At 40.0% G+C, this 22,335-nt stretch overlaps 1 protein-coding gene across 2 annotated transcripts in view; it reads left to right on the plus strand.

Annotated features, from left to right (window-relative positions):
• Positions 1-22,335, plus strand: part of zbbx (zinc finger, B-box domain containing) — an 88,523-nt gene that overhangs the window by 63,474 nt on the left and 2,714 nt on the right. For both annotated transcript variants that reach the window (XM_084716384.1, XM_084716385.1), the window contains exons 16-20: positions 3,639-3,868; positions 7,141-7,309; positions 12,046-12,210; positions 15,201-15,431; positions 18,439-18,520. In XM_084716384.1, coding sequence (XP_084572510.1) covers positions 3,639-3,868; positions 7,141-7,309; positions 12,046-12,210; positions 15,201-15,431; positions 18,439-18,503 — 860 coding nt within the window. In that variant the 3' untranslated portion in view covers positions 18,504-18,520. The remainder of the gene's footprint in view (positions 1-3,638; positions 3,869-7,140; positions 7,310-12,045; positions 12,211-15,200; positions 15,432-18,438; positions 18,521-22,335) is intronic.

A 22,335-nucleotide genomic window follows, 5' to 3' on the forward strand; every position in this document is an offset into this window, starting at 1 on the left:
TAGCATCTGACACTTGTTTCAGAAAATTCACTCAATTCCAATTCCCACTGTAGACTATAAAACTATACCGTCTGTGTGGCTCATAAGTCTCCATCCAGGATCTCAGCCAAAGCTGCTGGTTGCTGTCTGTGCCTCTTTTGATACAAGGATATTTGACAGTTGGCATTCTTGCAGGGTTATCTACTGCCAGACGTTACTGCCCAGTTATTCGGTGTAGGGAACTGACCATTCTGATTATTAGCCTGGTCAATTATAATAATAATATTGGATCCGTTATTCAGCATTTTCACATCTAGAATCAATTCTTTTTTTTTAAATCTGATTGCTGGTAAGACAAATCAATTTAGAAATGTGCTACCATTCTGTGATGTCACTTAATATCCTGCTGACAACACTATATGATTGGTTGATTGATTGATGTGAAAAGTTGTATTTCAATTAAACGTGTAGTTAGAGGAATTTCAATGACGTTTTGCTGTGGAAGTGGTGTTATTCTTGATGTTGACACCAAGATCATTTATTTTTACTGCAAATGTTCGGTTCCAGATATTTCTTATTGGTCTTGTTGATTTCTAGTAATCTGTCGGCCCTGAGAAAAACAATATCGGTTGACCCCTATTTCAGTTTGTTGTCTTGTGTATTTACTCGGTCGCAGGTTTTATGCTCCTTCCTGACTTTCAAAGACTGAAAAAAATGAGAAAGTTAGTGGAAACAATTGTTATGTGTGGTTTGTCCAGTCTTTAGGTTATGGTTAGGGTCTGTCTTGCATGCAGTCTGCTTTTTGTTCTTGTCATGATTGTATCAGTTGTATCAGTGCACTTAAGCAACATGCAAGCTATGATGCACCACTACTTTGTGATGGGAGTTTGATTTGGACTTCAGATCTCAGAATGTGTGTCTAATTGGGGGCAGAGACTACAACTGGAACATCAGGTGCCACGCCTACTCCCTGTTACCAAGACTTCATACACAGCTCTTTGCTATTTACATAAATAACAACACATACAATCAGAAATAAGCCCTCCTACATTCATATGTATGCCAATGATACAGTTCTTCTTCTCTGTTGGTCCCTCATGAGATTCAGCTCTCCGCAGAAGATTCCTCATTATTCAAAAAGCATTTGCCAATTTAAACCTCATATAATTAACAGCTCTAACTAAGATCACGTGATTTGGAAAGAACATTTCCACCTCTACTCAGCATTTTATAAAAAGTTCTCATGGCATAGATCTTGAAGTTGTCAAAGTGGGGTTCTGGTTTAATTCACCCACGAGCAAAGGAAAAAGGAAATGTGAAAACTTCAGGCCTTCTGTTTTGCTGTGCTTTATCGTTTTTTTTTTTTTTATAAAAGCAAAGAAATAGATGAATTGTTCAAATGAAGTTGTTGACTACCTAATGAAGGCCACTGGTGTAATAAGGATAAACACAACTTGGAGCCAAAGGCAGACAAGCAGCATGTCAGAAGACTGAAATGTGTTGTATTTCAGAGTCAAGTTGCTCCTCTGTAGTATTACAAGTGCTGCAACAATTTTGACCTTCATCACTGTTGTTGTCACATCTTACAAACATCTGATTCAACAGCCACCCACACCATACTCGAAAGTTTAACAGTGACTCAGCTTTATTGAATTTATTCTCATGTCTGTTTTTTTGTCTTTTTTTAATCTCTTAGGCTCTTACCAGAGTGATCTCTAAAGAGGCATGCATGAAATTCCAAGTAGACAAGTTAAATTAGGCTCTGCATAATTTTGAAAAATGCTAATAGGTGGCAAGGATCGAGGAGGGTTTTGAAGTGGGGATGCACAAGAAAACCACTGTAGGGGGTGTGCTTTTGTGGCTGCGTTGTGTAGCCACAGCTAGTAGTCAGAGCTGACCAACCATGGGCAGCCGCTTTCAGACTCTGTGTCTGTGGAGCAACACTGAGATAAAGAGAGTCCGAGAATTACTAGAAGCACCGTGACTCTTTTTGAAAACATGCCTGTGTTGTTCCTGTGTTGTGGCTAATCAAGCCAATGCTAGCAGCTCAGAGAGGCTTCGATGCTCTCCAGTGTGTGTTTCTGCGGGGGAGTGTCACTAACTAGAATGCTGGTGCTTCTACAGTCATCAAAAGTGCCAAAACTGAAAAAATACTGAGCAGAAGGTTAGAAAAACCGTGAAGTCCTTTCATATGATGAGTCTCGAGAAGGATGCATTTGAAAATTAGTGCCATTTAACAGACTCCCAGTCAAGACAGTTGTTGCTGTTCTTTTTTAATAATATAAGTCTCATGACGTGGAGGAGTCCTAAACTGTCAACTCTATCTCAGCTATCCTGCTGTGCAAGGTTCAGGATGATTTGATGATTAGTTTTTTTTTTTTTTAGAAATTTCTTTAGAAATGTCAAAACTAACACCAGCATTGATGTGTTTTATCACAGCACAGTAAAATCATTTAGTTTAGAGCTCAAAAAACATGTCTAAGTGCACATTACCTCTTTGATAAAATTTTAAGTCAGTAGAGGTAGATGACATCAGAGGTAGATGTAGGTTTTCATGGCACTCTTACTATTTTTACATACAGCATATCTTTATCCTGCAGTCTGTTTTTGCTAGAATCTCATATATTGATTTGACACATTTTGCTTTTCAAAGACAGTATTATTTGTGAGATTTCCAGAGACCGAACAAAATGTCTGCGGGCCAAGGTTTAGGTGACAAAAAAAGGAAGAAAGAATTCATATTTATGGCTGGGGAGGCACAGGTCTTGCAGTAAAGTGATTCCTGATAGAACACTTTAGTGCCAGGCTACATTTTGCCTGAACACAATTCTCAATGGCCAGGCAGTTTATATGAATAAAACGCTTCTGGATCTCAGCAGTAATGGCTTCCCTTTATTCCACCGGGCTGTCAGAGCCAATTTAGATGCGACCATAAAAAGTGTTCTTTATTTTTTTAATATCGATTAGGGTTTTAAGTAAATACCTGACATAATGCTAGAACAGACAGGAAGGTAATTACACTATAAAGAATGGCCCTGAATTCCCTTAGTATACAGCACACACACACACACACACACACACACACACACACACACACACACACACACACACACTAGAATTCACTGATGCAAATACACACTTTCTTTCTCATACACACACCCAGATATCCACACAAGAGTACTTTAGATACACATGTTGGAGAAATTTATTTGTGCATAGTGCTTTTTGCACATAAAGAGAAGAGTACTCAGAAATACTCTGAATGTTTGCGTGTGTGTCTGTGTGTGCGTGTATTTACAGTATAAAATATTAATGTGAGTTTACTGTATAGGGTATGATTTTCTGTCTCTTTAGAATTGCTTTTTCTTCACTTAGTCCCATGTCCTGATTTCACACTTCTACTTCTCGTCCTCTATTCATCCATCATGTCTGTGTTTTCCTTCATCTTTGGATCTCCCTCACTCCCTCCTACAGCTCTTTGACCACTCTGACACTGAACGCCTGCTTTATCAGCTTATTAGAGCTTGACGCGTGTGTGGCACTGTCAAGGACACTTGCATCATATTTTTTTAAAAATTCATTTGATGTTACAGATGAAAATGTACCTATGGTGAAAGTAAAGTAAAATGCGTCTGTATGTGTGTGTATTTTTCATGAAGATAGTGGAGACGAAATGTCCAGCGATAGCCTGGGTCTGGCTCTACATGAAGAAGACTCCTCAGACGAGGAACCACAGATACACGGGCGTTTAACCAGAGGGAGATCCAGAGAAGAAGAGCGAGGGAATCCTGCCATATCTCATCTCGAAGATTCCTTTGTTGCTGCAGATGCAGAAAGAGAAAAAGATTTGCTGACGGATGAGCAAGAACAGCTGTCAGAACCATCCATGGTAACATGTTTCCATATTCCCATGTGCTTTTTGTTTCTTGGAGGGAAGACCTTGGGCTGGAGAGCTGTAATAGCACCATTTTAATTTAGGCAGCACAGGTCTGTTGTCAGTAAAGGAATATTATGCATTCACAGGGTTCAGCTGTAAGAATGTTTTATAAGAGGTTGCCAAGCTGACAATCAGTAATCAATACAAAAGAGATTTCTCTTCAGATCAGTGTAAATAACATTAGCTTGTGAGATTCAATCCATAATTTTGTCCACTTGCAACCAATGGTAATCACTTTCAAAAGAAAACACCAAAATTTAATAGCACTCAGGTAAAGGCGTGAAGTCATTGTTCCTGTGTGACCAGCAATGCGATACCAACTCATTACTTTTGTTGAGACATTTCTCTCTCACAGCCACCCTGTTGAAGCCAGCATACCCCTTTGTTTATATGCAGTGGTACACATCACCGTTATATCACAATTTATAGGCATACACAATTTTTGACTGCATAAAATTGCAGTGGTGGAACGTAACTAAGTATATTTGTTCAAGTACTGTTCTTGAATTTGAATGTTTGTAATCTAGGTTGAGAAAATTCTCCTACTTCTCAAGGTAAATAAACTAAAAAAAATCCTATGGATTAGTTGGAAACTGCATTTTCACAAAGCTGAAAGCAGGGCTCTTTTGGTCACAAAAAATTTACTTTTTAGAGATTCATGGTTCTCAGAGGATAGCGATGCTACAAGCATATGATGATCTTACAGAATATGATGCACTGCTGTAGATTAAACCACCCGAAAGTTAAAAGTTAAGCTATATAAAGCAGTGAAAATTAGCTCAGTCTTAAACATCTACAGCAATAAAATGCAGCATACACATTAATGCAACAGTAAGATTCATCCAAAAACAACATATATAATATTGAAACACAAGGATCTGAATCAAAGAATACCGACTGCAGCTTCTGTACCTGATGATGATGAGATGAGTTAAAATATTTGATTGCTGACAAATGAGTGAAAGCTTTTCCAAAGTGGCTGTGATAATAATATGCTAAAGTTTGTCTTTGAAGTATCTCAGACTGGATAATAAAATTAATAAATGGGCAAGTTTTAGAAAGCCACATCATTACACCAGACATAATCGCTCCATAGAATGAAAAGTCTTAAGTGACATACAGTTAGAGGTTCTTATTGTAGCTGACCTGATCTATTAGATAACATTTGTATCACACTAATTACTTTACATTATTCATCTATAGCTCAGGGACACCTAAGGCAGTCGTGTTAAAGGTGCGCACCATTGAGGGAAGAAAAGAGAAACAGAGTGGATTAAAAAGACACTGCTTGAATGGTCCCAAATGACCTATCAGCCACTTAATGGTATGAATCCTTTATAGTGTGACAGAGGAATGAAAAAAATAAGGTGTGCGTGGGGGGGTAGTGCTTTATTAAAAAGCTGGAGCAAAATGAGGTTCATGATTGTGAAGATGGTGGTTATCTGTGGCCTCTGGACCTGAATCAAACTGCTCCTAAAATGATTAGATAGTATTTTTTTTTTAGCTCTTTTTCTTTCTCTGCTTGGACCTAATCTCTTCTCTCCTCTCCTGTCTTCTATATATTTCTTATACCTTTCTCTTCCTGTCTTTGCTTTGGTCATCTATCTACCCTGCCCTACAAAGGCAATGTGCACTTGCTTGTTGACATTTTGCCATGAAACGTTTTTTATGCTGTCGTAAGGTGTAATTCCAAAGAAAACTGCATGTTAAATGTGCAGTTGAAACAACAACCAAGTCCTGCTAAAGCTAGCTAGAGCTAGCCACAACTAGCCTTGACTAAATATCCCTATGTGTTAAATAATAATTGAATATATATTGCGAACATTAGCTAACTTAGAATGTGAGTAAATGTCATTTGTACAGGTCAGCCTGCAATATCTTTTAACCGTCTACCAAATTTGGTTTTCTTTTCAGATCGCATATCTGAATACAGGAAACAGGGAAAGAGAAAACTGACCAGGCTTGTTCAACTGTCGGAGCAGAGATCGAAAAAGGGCGGGACTGACCTACTTTCAAATCACTTATTTAAACATATTAAATGTGTGACATTAATTTTAGCTCAAAGAACAAGTTTTGTTTGCTGGTATTTTGCTTTCCATTGGATCATATTTCCTGAAAAATTTCCAAAGGTTTACGTCAGTTATGTTTTTGTGGTGATATAATCAGTACAAAAAGACATAACATGAAGGAATTAAATCCTAAGTGTCCATTACAGTTTACTCAGCTTGAAAACTTTAAACCCTTTTTTCCCCAACTTCCAGTTTTCTGGAGTTACTGCTTTCTGCCATTGTAGGGCAGTATTCTCCGTCCTCTTGTCCTCTTGTCTTCTGCCCCTTGCTCCTTTTTGTTTTAGCTTTAGTTTAGGCCAAAGCAACATCCTTTTTGATATGGGAAGCCATTGGTCTGCACAAAGACAACTCCAATTTTTGCTGCTACACAGTATCATTGTGTTTGGTCTCTTGCCATTTCATTGTTATGCCTCTCTTTCTCTCTTTCTTTTTGCCCTGTCTTCCTCTTGTCATTCCCCATCCTCGCTCTTTCCTCGCTCTTAGCAGCACTATTCCCTCATGCCTTCCCTCCTATTTTCTCCCGGCCCATCTGCAGTGTCTTGCGGTGCTATGGCTAGCATGTTAATGCATCAGATCTAATCTTAACTAAACAGAGCTTCCTCATTTCACCCCCCCCTCGTCTCACAGGAGGACACTTGCGCGGAAAGAACAGCTAACCCACCACGCCGTTGTGAGATGCTCTCACCAGCTCCAGGGGTTAATTAAAAATCAATTCATCAAGTGGAAACAAAGGAAACAGGGAGAGAAGGGAATAATCTCTAGTGAAAGATGTTGGATTATTAATATGCATTTACACAGTAGAAAATGGAAAAATACAGTTTTTCACACACTTACCTATCTTAATAAAAGTTAAATTGATATTGAATTTCAGTTTGTCCTTTGAACTGATTTAGTTAAAATAGAAATGGAACTCAAACTGTGAGACCAAACTATTAATTCCGTATTATCCTGGACTCTCTTCACTTAATTCCATGCCCCCCAAATACACCCTATTTCTTCTTTCCATTTCTTCCTTCTATCCTTATGCTTTTGTGTATCATTTCTCCATCTCATAATAACTTGATCTCTTTTCCTTCCCTTTTACTCCACCTACCCCTTTCCTCCATCCATCCCTCCTTCTCCTGGATCCCTCCATCTGTCTCCATATCCCTGTAGGTGATGCACAAACAGGGTGCTGGGTCTGGATCAGAGCAGCTCTGTGATCTGGACGGGTTTCCGCCTCTGGGTTTGGACGTGAATTCTGGTCACTCCGGCACACCAGAGCACACACACTGTGACTCGCCGCACACAAGCAAAACTTCGCTGTATGATTCAGACCCAACAGGTAGGTTAAAAGAGAGAGCGTGCGTGTGTCTGAATTTTCATGCTCCTATTTCATTAAGGGATTTTTTTCCTTTTTAAACTGGTTCATGTCTTCCTATAAACTACATCAGAAAGTGCCGTTGCTGTTTTTGTGCTTCAAGAGATTAGATTGTGAAGATTACCTCTGTGTCCAACATTTGCCTGGAGATACTTTCCAATTTGCAAGCGTTATTCATATCACAAAGGCCTCATAATAGGATTTAGAACAAATATGTAAAAACGTAGAGCTTACAAGAGAGATGAAAATGAGTTTTAAACCCAGAGGAGCGCTGGCTGCTTGGTGGAAAACGAGAGATGGGGGACAAACACCAATAATTTACTACTGGTGGGTCCAAGGGAAGCTTTCCTGAGACACCTTTTTTTTTTTTTTGCCTACATATACGTCTGTCTACGTCTGCACGCTTCTTTTTTACTGATATTTCTTGAAGGGATAGTTCTGAGTATTTAATGTGGGGTTGTATGAGGTACTTATCAACAGTGTATTGCCTATAATAGATCGTAGTCAGCATGCCTCTGGTTTGGAGAGGCAGAGAGTATCAGCATAGAAGCTTAGCAGTGTACAACGACAAAAGGTACTGTAACCACTTTAAAAAGAGTCTGCCTAAAAGTTAGGCTATATTTTGAATATTTTCACCACTTTGCCTTGCCATGAAATAGCCTTTCCAAACCAACCAAACTCCATGGGGAAATCTGTAATGTTACCTTACAGAACACAGGATTTGCTGGTCTACCAGTGGATCGATCTATTAGTTTGTTTCTGTCAGTGTGTGACTTTGGTGAAACTGTCATTTTAAAATGCCAAAGTCACACAGTAACACAAAAGATCAACAAACCAGCAACTCCCATGTTCTGCAAGATAAAGTCACTGATTTCACTTATGATGTTTGGTTGCTTCATATAATGGTTGTTTCCCATCAGAAAAGGCTGTCTAATAGCAGAAGTGAAAATATTCTAAAATATAGCATATACTTAAACTGATATTGATTCTTTTTAGGTGGAGCTTTTATAAGTGGCTAAAAGACCATTGGTTGCTGACCCTTTCCACAGCGTTACATTGCTCGGCTTCTGTGCTGGTGCTCCTCTCTGCATCTCCAAACTGAGGGCACGCCAAGCGCCATCCACTGTAGGCAAGCCAGTATGCTGACTATTGATAAGTACTTCATACAACCTCACATTAAATAGTCTGAACTATCCCTTTGAACTGTAGGTGAACACAGGCACACACACAGACCTACACAGACCCCCTGTCAGAAGCTTGTGAATATCCATATTTCATCAAAATGGCACACTCACAGACAATACAGCCTTTTCTTCTTGTTTTTTTTTCACAGCTGAAACGTGTAGATAATAATGCATGTCCTTCACATGGCACACAAAGTTTACTTTGACTTTACCTTTGAGAGGGATGTTGAAAGGCATATGTTGTCAGTGCAATGTCATCTTTCTTATACAACACCCCTGAAAACAAATTGTTAACATCAGTCATTGCTGTCTAGAAAACGCTGGAAAAATGCAGTTTACAATATATACAAAGCTTTGTGCAGCACAACCTTGTGGGTTTTTTGTATTTTAGGTATTTACGTTGATTTTGTTTTATTGTACTTATAGTTTATTACCAATCACTACCTTTGCTAGGGAGAGAATACATAGACATTTAATTCTACGTCTTTGGATTGTTTTTTTTTCCTCCTGCTCTTTTCTTTCATTGCTTCTTTCACCTTGAACCACACCAGACAAATACTGCTGTAAGAAGATGATTTTAGGAACTTCTTCTGACATTAACTGAGTCTGGGTTTTGAAAATGATTTTCTGTTTTCTTACACTAATGATTTGTAAATGAGTCATGTCTGTGAAGTGCTAAGACTGTCCGGCAAGGCTGTTGGAAGTCTAGCCTGCACCTCCAAATTGCATCAGAGTTAAAGTAATAATATTTGGATTGAATCAGACGGAATAATTTATCGTGGTGCTCATTATACCTTCTACTTTTGTCCAAGGCTGTTGAATTACATGTATTTCAAACAGCACTTACTGTTTTGATTTCTAATTCATACTTTGTTTGCTTAAGTAAACTGCTGTGGGCCAAAGTGATGCCATCAACCTTTTCCTTCAGCTGGTCTGAAAGCCCAGCTTTTCAGTATTTCATCGTCAGGCCTGCGGTAAATGAATAAGGTTGACAGTGAGAGACTCACACAAGGGCACCACCACCCTCCTCACGCCGTGCAGCCAGCCGCTCGTCAAACCCCGCACTGTCTCTGCCACCATCGTTAAAGCTCCAAAGTTAATGAGAGAGAAAGGTTAGAGAGGAGGAATATCACCTTGACAACACTCCACACTCATTTATGTCCCTCCATCCCTCCATCTGTCTCCTGTATTTTTTTTTCTCCAGGCAGGGCTGAGATCCAACAGGTTTTATATGTCTCCTGCTCTACCTTTCCACCTCTCTCTCCATTCTGCTCTTACTCCCTGTCACCCGGTCAGTCAGAAAATGAGGTTGTTAGTGTGCAGTTTCTGTCTCATGTGCATCCAGTCGAACAGAAAGGAAGAGAGACAGACAGATAGACAGTCAGACAGGCAGGACAATGGCCAAACCTCTATAGAGAGAAAGAGAGAAGAGATAGAGGCAGGCGGCTCAAATCAAAGCAGACAAATGGATGAAGAAACAGGCAGAAAAACAGACTTCAAAAGTGGTATCTTTGTCAGCATTTCTAAGTAATTTTTGCATTTTCTTTTTTTCCAAAGAGCTTCAACCCTCTCCATTTTCTGTGTGAGTTTTGAAGCTCCCTGTCTCACTCCTTTTCCTTCCTTCCTCTTTTCATTTGCAGCTGATTTGGACTGGTTAGTAGATCCACCATCCAGTCAGTGGTATTAATTGATTGGCTAACCACTGGAGAGAAAGATGAAAACTCCGGTAATTGCATTGCAGTTGTCAGGATTGGCTGAACAGGCTTGTTAAGCAATAATGGTCTGGTACAGATGCTGCTGCTCAATGCACACATGGATTATTGTATCAAATGTAATGGATGCGTCGTGATTTTATAAAAGCTTCTGTGTGTAGGATTTATACATCTAACTTTTGCTCTTAATTCCAAAAAGAGACGGCTGATAGCGCACACTATAAGGGTGAAAAGATTTAATTATCTCATCTATTTGTAACCATGTTGTAGATAAGCCACAGTGCCAGCAACTGTTGTGGTCATCCACCATCTGTATGTCCAATTCCTATGAGCGCAATATCTCAAGAAGTTCAGATAATTTCTTCAAAATTGGCACAAATGTCCACTTGGACTCGGTGATGAACTGATTAGATTTTGGTGGTCAAATCTCAAGGTCACTGTGACCTCTAGTCCATCCCATTCTTGTGGACAGGATACCTCAGGAACACCTTGAGGGGATTCATAACATCACGCAAAACATCAACTGGGACTGAAGAATGAACTGATTAGATTTTGGTGATCAAAGGTTAAGGTCACTGCCCTGCGATGAACTGGCGACTTATACAGGGTGTACCCTGCCTCTTGCCAAATGTCAGCTGGGATAGGCTGCAGCCCCCACGATCCTTCAAGGATAAGCGATTACGGACAATGAATGATGATGGTTTAGGTCACTATATGTATATATAAACTACACTGTGACCTCTCAAAACATGTTTTTGGCCATAACTGAAGGACTTCTTCACAAATTATGACATTTTACACAAATGTCTAATAAGATAAAATGATATAAATTGCTGACATTTAATATCTGTAGGTCAAAAGTTGACTTCACTGTTGCATCATAATGTTCTGCAAAAACACTTGAAGCTCTCTCAGTCCTTCATATACTAAAAAATGACACTTAATACCTTTTATTAAATTTGTTCAATCATCACATGTATTATATAAGAGTGTGGGCAGACTTTTTAAATATATAAACCATGAAAATGAATAACCGGATTCTATAACTTACACAGCAGCTTTGTATTCTTTGGAGCACTGATGCACTGTCATAGCCAAAAACTTATTCCATGCATCAGATCAATACAAAATCACACACTGTTGGAGTCAGATAGCAAAGCAAATGCATTGCTATTTCCATCTGCTAGCCATACGTCCAACTGATAGCAGTGTGACATTACATGATCTGTCTTTGTATTTCATTTATCTTGTATCCAGATATTCAAAATGTTTCTTAGAGCATGTAAATGACAGTCAGAGCTTGTGATTGTGGATACAGTGGTGGGATGATTTTGTAACAGGGTAAGCAGAGGCGTTTATGGAATATAAAACAGTATTGGGACACTGGGGCCCTGTGTAAAACATAAATAAAACAGAATGTGATCATTTGCTAATCCTTTTTCATATATAGTCAATTTAAAACTGTACAAAGACATGTTGTACATCATCCACTTCATTGATTTTTGTACGTAAGCTGGGACAGGGACAATAAAAGATTTTTGATTGATTGCATTTATTTATGGCTGTTTTTGTGTTTGTGTATTTTTGGGGCTTTTGTTGTCTGTATGACGACAGGACAGTTGAAGATGTGGCAGGAAAGTGGGAGAGAGACAAGAGATGACATGCAGCAGAGGGCTGCAGGCTGGAATCAAACCCACGGTCGCTGCTGAGGACTAATGGCCTTAGCACATGGGGCATATATTCTGCCAACTGAATTACTGAGTTTTTGGTATGCCCCCTGTAACTTTTACTCTCAATCTTTTAGGGCTGGGGGGTTATTGGCTAAGCAGCAGTCTCACTACCCACACTGAGGAACACCTGATTTTCAAAATGATGAAGGACAACCACACACAGCCAACTGGAATTCAAATTCACTCAGCCACACCCACCAGGAGAGGAGAAATATCAGCAAATCAATCCAGAACATCTGGTAAGTACATGTGTGTGTGTGTGTGTGTGTGTGTGTGTGTGTGTGTGTGTGTGTGTGTGTGTGTGTTTTGTCCACGTGCACGCTATCAAGCTCGCTGAGCTCTACCTATTTCTTATTTTTCTCTTCATTTCATACGCAATTAATACACCCCATTTCTGAATATAGCCACACTTTCTTGGCAATGATTTTGCAGTTTCCCTGAAGAGATTATACTGTATCACTCTCAAACACAAACAGGCACACACTCCGTACACACACACACATACAGGATTGGGAGTCAGTCCAGGAATCTGTCCGCTCATCACTTCACTCGCTCAGATCCCAGAAACACTGCAGTGATCTGTTTATGCTGATACGCACACACACGTTTGCATTTACACACACACACCTGAAAGACAAGATAATAATCTGTTCTACTCAGTGATATATCTAATACCCTCCCGCTGCTGATCAGTTCACAGGATTCCCTTCGTCTTTCCTTCCTCCCTCATTTTACTGTAAACAACTGTGTTTAAATATGATAATTTCATTCCTCCACTCGTTTCTTCCTTTACTGCCAGGCCATAATGCCTGCTGTGTGTTTTCTTCATTGATCTTGCCTATTCTGTCCTGCCATGCCCTCAAAATTTTCACATTTATTGAATTCTTGTTTTTTTTATGTTATTTTCCTCTCCTTGCTTTATTCATTTGCAGTTTGACCTCTACAGCAAATCATCTGAGGGACTGAGGTCCACACTTTGCTCACTTGCCCTAAGGTGGAGTTAAGTTGAATACTTTTGTAGCAGGTCTGCAGACAACTAACAAGCTCAAACCCTTTTCAACATGTTTAATTATAGCATCAGAAGCACTCTTGAGTGCTCAACATGTTTTCAGTATTTTTAATTCCACAAGGGGACTAAAAGCACAGACGTTTCGGCAAGTCGCCTCACTCTGTGTGCCTCACTGTGCCGTCTTGTCAGTGTGACGCTCCAGTGTGCTGTCTGACAGCACTCTGAGGAGGGCTTCTCACCGAAACATCTGTGTTTTGGTTCCCTAGTGCCATTAATGGAAGTCTTGAAATAGCTTCGTGCTCCCGAGCATCTTTGTGAGTGGGGAAGTCATTTTCAAGTTCACAGCTTTTGGTTTACCATTTTGTTTTCTGCAAGCTTCATTTTAGACATATGTATGTTATACCGATGTTTGAATTATGTAAAAATCATGCGGAAAAAAATGCATGTTAATATAATCGGAATCAGTGTGTCTTTTCTGATGGCTGTTCTGTCTGACACTACAGAGCCACTGTGGTTTAAAGGTCTACTTGTCGCTGTGCTAGCAGACCTGTGTTGCTGTTAAACTATTAACTATTACACCAATATACTTCACTGTTTACTATTAAACATTTTAAAAAGCACCACAGTGAAAGCCCAAAATAATCTGCACTTCATACAGTGTCTCAGGCAACATTGCATTAAGCACAAACTGAAAATATTCAACTTGAGCGAGGAGTTTGCGTGTATTGCTTTGCAGACTGTGTGGGGAGGAGTGGGTGGAGCAGTAGGACAGAGCCACCGCTCACCGACAGACAGCTGATGAGCTGCGGGAGCTTTGGAGGAGAGAGCCAGCAGCAGAGCGGAGCTTCTCGAGGAATAGACAGCCCGCGTTACATCGGATTCTCTTCTGGTCCGAGTACTTTACTTCGTGAACGTACAAATGTACAGAAAGGAGAGGGAAATAGACGGCCATAACCAAAAGCAGTGGAGTGTCTGCTGAGATCCAAGTGATGGTTCAAATGTGATTCTTAACCACATACATACAAAGCAACATAAATTACCACCAATTCTTATAAATGTTGACACCGATTAACATAAATTTAAAACAAAAAAAAATTAAATTTAACAAGTTTGATATGTTATAAATGACATATTTTTTTAGACTAGAACAGTTGAAATAGTTTCTGTTTCAATTTGTGTGAGGTCATGTATTATAAGCCTGTACTAAGCTTGTCACCTGCTATTAAAGTGAGTGGGGTTAGTCCTGAAGTTACCAACAACTTTGGTCCAGGTTCACTTAAACTGGACTGATCTTGAAAGTGGTTAAGCTATTTTTATTTTAGTGACAAGCTGCTCCTCTAAGTTTTTCTCTACACACATATATGTACATTGCATGCAAAATAAGAAAGACTTAAATTTTCCTATGAAACTCTTGAATTAGGTAATTTAGAGAGATCAGATTTTAATCTCACTCTCAGTTTACACTCATTACATTTTAAATTGAGCACAGAGTTTTATCAGTAACTGCAATCTGGATATGTCCTATCTGCTTTGAAACGAAATGGAAGTAAATTGAGTCTACTGGTATGTGTGAGCGCACGTGTTAGCAGCGGCACTGTACTGCGTGCATCATTCCTCCCATGCTGCTTGGTTTGACAGTGCAGGTGGTTGTGAAGCACTAAGTGGAGGTTGTGCGCCAGTTGAAAGACAGAGCGAGGCACTGTCGGGGGGGAGAAGGTAGGGACAGAGGTGGGGGGGCGGTAAGGAGACAATGGAAGATTGAAAGAATGAAAGACTTAACACTGGAGCTGGTTAGACAGCACGCAGCATGAGAAATCACACACATGCACACACACACACACCATCATAGCTTCTCAATGGGGGCCTCGATGTAATTTACAGTGAGCAGGTGGGGATGGGTGTTCAATCTGATTCAATTTGATGTGGCTCGCAGTGGAGTGGGATGAGACACCACTCATTCCACTGACTGTTGTGATCGTTTCTCTGTCTCTCACCCTCTTTCCCTGAGTCCCGAGCTGCGTGTCCGTCCCCTTCTTCCTCGTACTTTCTCCCGTCTTCCTCTACGTCTCCTCTTATCTCTTTCTAGCACTCACATTTTCTGTGGCTGTTTTTGTTAGATACCCTGTCCGTATGTCCTCATATCCATTGCTACATCCATTCATCGTTCCTTCTGTTCATTTATCACATTATCTCTAAACTGTTCCTTCCTTTCTTATCCAGGGCCTAACCGGTCTGGCCAGTCCGTGCCAGCTCTGTCTCAGGTGACTGCTACACACCACCCGTCCTGTCCTGCGCAGGGATCAGAATTTCATCCGTTGTCCCGTGCAGCCCAGGAGATAATGGAGATCTGTTATGTGGACCAGACGGGCTGTGAGGACCCTGACCTGGACACTGATACAACTGCACACACACTCCAAGAACTTGAGCAGGAGCTCAGACTCATGGCCAAGGGTATAGACACACACACACACACACACACACACAGTAGATTCACAAGTTGTGTGCAAACACACCATCATGATATGGCCTCCTATGATCAACATATTACTCTGTATTTGATGCTTTGATAACAATAACCAAATATAGGTGTATTGATTTGATGTTAATTATAATTAGAGCTGCACGATTAATCTGATTGCAATCGCGATGTCAGTCTGTGCGATTACATGATGGGAAAAAGCTGCGATTTAATTAAATAAACATGCGTGAGAGAACGTGACAACCTATTCTCTGCTTGTGTGCAGTCTGCTCATTGTCTGTGCCCACCTTAAAGAAATGGCCAGTCAGTTTCTGAGGGGCGAATGAAGCAAGTGTTGTGTGTGGTCGCGTGACTATCTAGTGCACATGCCAGGTGGAAAATGGATGCCAATGAGCAGCCAGATGGCAATGAACTGGTGGCCAAAGATGTGACCTGTGTTAGATGTTTTTTTTTTGTTGTTGTTTTTTGTGGGAATGATAGGACAGTTGAAGTCAAGACAAGAAGAGGGGAGTTGAGTGATGACATGCAGCATAGGGCCACAGGCAGGAGTCAAAACGATGGCCGCTTCAGAGGACTCATAGCCTCAGTACACAGGGCGCAGGCACTATCAACTGAATCATCGGTCCCCCATGTGGCATTATTTTGGGTTTGGCTTAGCAACACAGAGCAGAAAGAGGTGCTGTGCAAAACATGCAAAATGAAAGTTGCTACATCGTGCAGCAACGTGACAAATTTCTATCAGCACCTGAGGCAGCACAGAGGAAAGTACAACAAATGCTTTAAAGTGAAAGCCAAGACTACACAAAACACAATTACTGACAATTACCGTGTTTTCGGGTGTCTCAGGTGCTCACTTAGACATAAAGAAATCACAGACTCTGTAATTTACAACTTGGCAAGAGACATGATGACAGTGATTGGCATCCTGGATAAGAGGTGCCAGCTACCCTTAGGGAAACATTTCCTCCAAGTTGCTATCCCTGTTCTTTACAATAAATGCTGCTTTGAAGTTCAAGTGGAAATGCTGTGATGAAGTTTTTTTTTTCTTTAAAGTTTTGTACTGCAGACCTGTAGACAAGCAGGATGACTCAACTGTATATCAGCCTGACTGTAAACTTTGTGGACGATAACTTTGAACTGAAACGCCGCTGCTTTGCGAACCTTGTATTTTCCCAAGGATCACACCGAAGAGAAGATAGCCTTGAGCATGAAAGAGGCATTGGCTGCATAGGACCTGTCTGAGGAGCACCAAGTCACTATCACACACAACCAACAACGGCAGAAGCATCATTAAAGTGGTGTCAAAGCCTTTTTTTTTTTTTTTAAAGAGGTATTATTCAACCATGACAAAATGGTTAATTAAAAATAAATATTTATTAATATTTAAGCTTACTCTAAGCTTGCTTCGGATATTAGCATATTTATTCCAATCTGTAAGAGAAGATAAAAGTTAGAAAAACAGCAGCTTAAAAACACACAACAAAACAGTACAAACCTTTTTCACCCTCTTCTCATTCATAGAAAATACTCTAAAAATGATGCTCAGCACATTAACAGGGCTACTGGGATATGCAGGATGATTGTGGGCCACTTCTTCCACAGCTAGAAAAAAAAGAGTTGCCTTGAGGGAGTGACAGAGAGAGCTCAACCTTCCAGAGCACGTCATGGTGACAGGCGCTGCGGTTCCACACAGAGGATCATAGGAAAGGTCCTGGAACATGAAAGTGCTTTGTCCAAGGTTTTCTCTACAGACCGCAATGTGTGACACCTGCTGCCCCCTTGGCAGGATCTGGAGATCCTGGAAACTTTGAACAGGCCACTCAGCCCAGTCCAGGACTTCACAGATGCCCTCTCAGGTGAATGTTATGTGAGCATATCTTGCCTGAAGTGTGTTCTGCATCGTCTGAACACCTCAGTGCTGGCTTAGGGGGAGAGGACCCTGCCCTGACCAAAACACTGAAAAATTTCTGATCTACCTCAGCAAGAAAATATGAAGACACACAGGACCTGCTGAACGTGACAGACTCCCTGGACCCAAGGAACCCAACACAATACACTGATGCAGAGGAGATCGAGAACATAATCAGCCTCAGCATCCACCGCATGTGATCCTGGTTAGAGAGGCAGTGGCTGCTGAACACTTAGATCTATATGCTCTGTGTGGACCATGGAGAAGAAAATACTGAAAACTGAAAATAAAAATAAACTTCCCCAGGCTGTGAAGTCGAGCACAGAAATATCTGTGTATACAAGCAGCAAGCTCTGCATCAGAGTGAGGTTTCAACATGAGTGGTAATGTTGTGTCCGCCCATCGCTCCTGTCTGAAAGCTGACGAGGTGGATGTGCTGCGTTTTTTTCAGCAGAGAACCTGTGAAGAGACAGGAGTTTTAATGTTTTGGGTATGATTTAATGAACCTGAAGCATCACTTTATTTTATTTCTGGTTTAATTTTTAAAGGTTGCATGAACTTTTTTTGTGTTTTGTAACTTAGACACTAATTTTTAAGTTACACTCTGCTGCTTAAATGGCCTTTTTTGTTTGGCCATTCAAAATGTGTTATTTTGAAATTTTGAATTCTCTTTTTTTTTCTACTACTTTGTACTACTTTGAGTAGCAGTAGTGCCTTCATTAGATATTTAGATAAGATTTTTTTTGTTACTATTTATTTAATTTTGTAAAATATGAAGTAATTTTGAAAACAGCACTGTAGAAGGAGTTTAGTTTTTGTATTTTTCTGTGCAAGTTTAACTTTGTATGTTTGATTTCAGCAATACATATTTCAATATTATCAGTAACGTGTGCATTTTCCTTAATAACCAGGCAAGTAACCAAGCAGGTAGACACATGATTATTGATTATTGCGCACAATAACCGCATTATGACTTTTTCACCAAATTGTGCAGCCCTAATGAATTACAGTGGTGATGATGGTTTTAAAATAAGGCCATAAGCATTAACTTCTCTTAATATCTACCTCAGAAACAGGGTGGCAGTCTTCAGGATTTGGTCAGACAAGAGACAGTGGAAGTCAAGATCAGCCATGAAGTCATCATCTCACATGGTGGGTTATACACACACACACACACACACACACACACACACACACACACACACACACACACACACACAAACTAATGCAAACTTGGTGCTAAGAAAGCGAGAATGTGCTAAAAATGAGTTCAGCTCCACTACCTGCCTATCCAGAGCAGATGAACAGCTCAGTGCACATTTGCTCCACAATATTTTGTTGACTTTATCTGATAAAGAAACAGCACAGAAACTTTTTTATTTATGTTTTTTCTTTATAATACCCAGTTTCACAAATTACATTTAAAAAAAGGCAAGGCAGAATAAAGATGAATGATTTTCACCAGCTCTGTAATCCACGACAGTTAGTAGGCCTTGAAGGCCTTTCCTGTGCCTGACTCTCTTTACAGCCATCTGAAGGCGGCAGGTGTCTGTTCCATCTGCATTCTCTAATTGGAGTGGTGTTGTTACCGTCAAGTGACAATAAACATGGCAGATCTGCTGCTTAATTTTTGTGCAACAAGCGCCAGATATTTGTAGAATAACCACAAAAACTTCTGTGCTTATGTTCATGTAAAATTTATCATTTATAATCATGCTACATTTCTTCTGCTGTCTGCATCCAAACAACAAACATCACGTGTGACTGTGAAACTCAAACTTGTTGTTTTTACAGTATCTGTTTATGTGTGGATCATTAACAGGACTGCAATTGAGTTGCAACATGAAGTTTAAAGGTACAGTGAGCTGATTAGTTGATTGTTGAGTCTCACTCCCAGGTTGTCAAATACTGATGTTTTTGGAGTGAGACTCAGCAATCGACTATCTTACTAACCTGTGATCGGCCAAAGTCTCCCGTCATGAGCTATATTTTCTAAAGCCTGAAAAATCAAGAGCAGGATTCCCAGTGACTCCTAAAATAAACTGCCTACCTATACATAAAATACTTATGAAACTACAGTGGTATTGAAATGGATCATTGTAATGACAAGTAAAACTGTGCACTATTACACACAAAAACATGAGAAAACCGAGAAAAACTCTCCACTTTATTGCCAAACTATCACACTCTGTGTTCAAGTGTGGAAAATGTTTGGCTTTGACTGTCACAGCCTCCAACGCAACCACCTATAATATATGATGATGTTTTCCCTCTGATTCCACCCTGTATCCAGCTGGCCATGAAATGACCAAAGCTGTGTTTGGCCACTCCAATGGATACACTGGAAAATAGAGCCCCATATGTTATTGTCACTGAACCTAAAAAAAGTTAATGCATCCATTACTGCCCATTTAGGACATTTGCATGCCTTTTAGAACTTAAAAGTAGTAACCGAAGCTTTGGTAGCTGTTAAAATGTCCATTCCCATTTGATATCCTGAAAGCTAAATGTGCTTTTCTCCCATGTGAGAATCTGAGGATAGCCTCGTAGCTTTCTGTTTTCATACTGTTGTCTGTATCGTTTCACCATGATCGGCATGTAATCCATTGCTTTTCTCGCCCCCTACACTTCCCTACACTCCACCATTCCAGTGGTCACAATGGGGGGTAATCCCTCTTTTTTTCTGTGCTCTGTCAATCCCCCTCTCTGTTGGATATATGGAGTGTGTAATGCATCGTTAGCCAGCAGAACAACTTTGACAGCATGTTGGGTATCGGCCCTTAATGTGCTGCTTAATGTGTGCATGTGTGTGAGACAGAGAGCCAGAGTGTCAGTGTATTTTTCTTGTATTCCTGAAACTGAGCGTGTGGGTGTGTGTGTCTGTGCGTTGTTGATGTTTCGTGTGTGTGTGTGTGTGTGTGTGTGTGTATGTGTGTGTAGTGGGCATAATCAGCGCTAGAGGCCTTGTGCTGAGCAGAGCACTGTGAATATCACATTGAGACGTGTAATAACCGGATTAACACATACTACACAGAGGGCTCCCAAAACAGCTCCTTACTTCCTTCAAACATGCACACACACACACACACACACACACACTCAGACATGCACACATGTATACACATATGGACTTAGTTTGTCATAACTGTACAGGTATTGTCTTTTGTGGCTTCTGTCATTACCGTCACGATTTCTCCCATCACGCAGTTTTTGGTTAGTCTGACAATATTCAGTTCATAGAATACTTAAAACATTTGGTTCTTAAACTGTATTATAGCTTCAACATTATTCAGTTTGTGTGGATTTAATGCTTTTCACTTTTCCTTACTAAATGCAGTTTGTACAGTAAGATTGCAAATGCTTAACTACAAAACTGCACCTTTAAATAGACAGTTCATATTATCTGTATTGAGCTTATATGAGGTACTTATTGGTAGTCAGTGTATTAGCTACAGTAGATGGTGGCCAAAATGCTGAGGTAAACTATCACAGAGGTTAAGCAAGGTACTGTTGTGGACAAAAAAAAAAATCTTAAAAAACCCATCTAAAAAAATCAATATCAGTTTAAGTGCATGCCTTATATAGAATATTTTCACCACTTTGCCTTCAGACAGCTGCTTTCTCCAAGTCAACCAAACTTCATAGGGGAAATCAATAATTTTACCTCACAGATCACAGGAGTTTCTGGGCTACTGCTGCTTTGATCTGTTTGTATGTTGTGTTGTTGTGTGACTTTGGTGCTCTAAAAGGGTAGCTCGGATTCACCAAAGTCACACAATAACACAAACGAACGAACAGATCGGGGCGGTGGTAGACCAGCAACTCTCGTGCTCTGTGAGGTAAAATGACTGATTTTGGCAATGGAGTTTGGTTTGTTTGAAGAGAACAATCCCATTAATGCAGGTTTATGGTACCATTCCCACAGGACCCGTCAGTTTAATGCTTCAATCAGCCACCAGCTACTCATAGGAGCTGTTATTTTTCAAGATAGCTGCTCTTTTAGACCATGTTGAGTGGTGGCTGCAGTTGCATTGCAGTGTAGTTGTGCATGTTAATGGGGTTCTTCTGTCGAATGGTCTCCGCTGCCCACCATTCATCAGAATAACAGTGTAATCAGGAAAATATGAGTGGTTCTATTATTGTATCTTGTATAGAACATAAAATATAGATTTCTTTTAGTGAGTGTTCCAGTAATCCAACATGCACACTCTAAAGTGAATACTGTGCCACTGTATTATGTTCAGTATGTGAGCATTCATTGATGTGTGTGTCTGCTATGACCTAGACTATGTTTGCCTCATATCCGGACAACTATTCATCATCTTTCTTTGCTCTGACTCAACCGCTTCCAGCTGCCTGGCTGTACTTTCGTGTTGCCTCAGTCTGTTGGCTGTCTTTAATCTAACCTTCAGCCAGTGCGTGTTTGCACAGCAATCAAAATCAAATAGATGTATTTTAAATTTTTAGATTTTCAGTTTATGCTTTAACTTAGCTATATATTAGCTTTATACTTAGCTTTAAAGTGGTTAGGCATCTGAGATTCACCATTTTTGAGAGACAGAGGTATATTTACACCTTAATTTGTGTTTGCTTATGTGATAGTGATATATTCTGAATGTAATTTAATGCTTGTAAATATTGACATTTAGCCTCAGACCTCACCTGAACTGTGCTTTTACTTTAAATATGTTTAAACTGTGAAAAGCATGCATGATAATTGTCCCTTCATGAATATTTTGACTTCTTGTAAAATCTGAATATCAGGTCCTGCTGTCTAGTTAGCATTTACACTCAGGGCTGGAAGTCCATACATAAATCTTGCAACATTTGAAGCCTGCTGGGGGTGTTTTAGTGTGTACAAAATCGGCATGAATTTGATTATTTACAAAAGCTGCAGGCTATGATAAAAACAATGAGTGGGAATTCATGTTTACTCGTGGGAATTTGCAAGTAAAGTAGACTGTAAA

Source organism: Lutjanus erythropterus, chromosome 4, assembly GCF_056507025.1.
Source record: "Lutjanus erythropterus isolate fLutEry1 chromosome 4, fLutEry1.hap2, whole genome shotgun sequence".
Taxonomy (NCBI): domain Eukaryota; kingdom Metazoa; phylum Chordata; class Actinopteri; order Lutjaniformes; family Lutjanidae; genus Lutjanus; species Lutjanus erythropterus.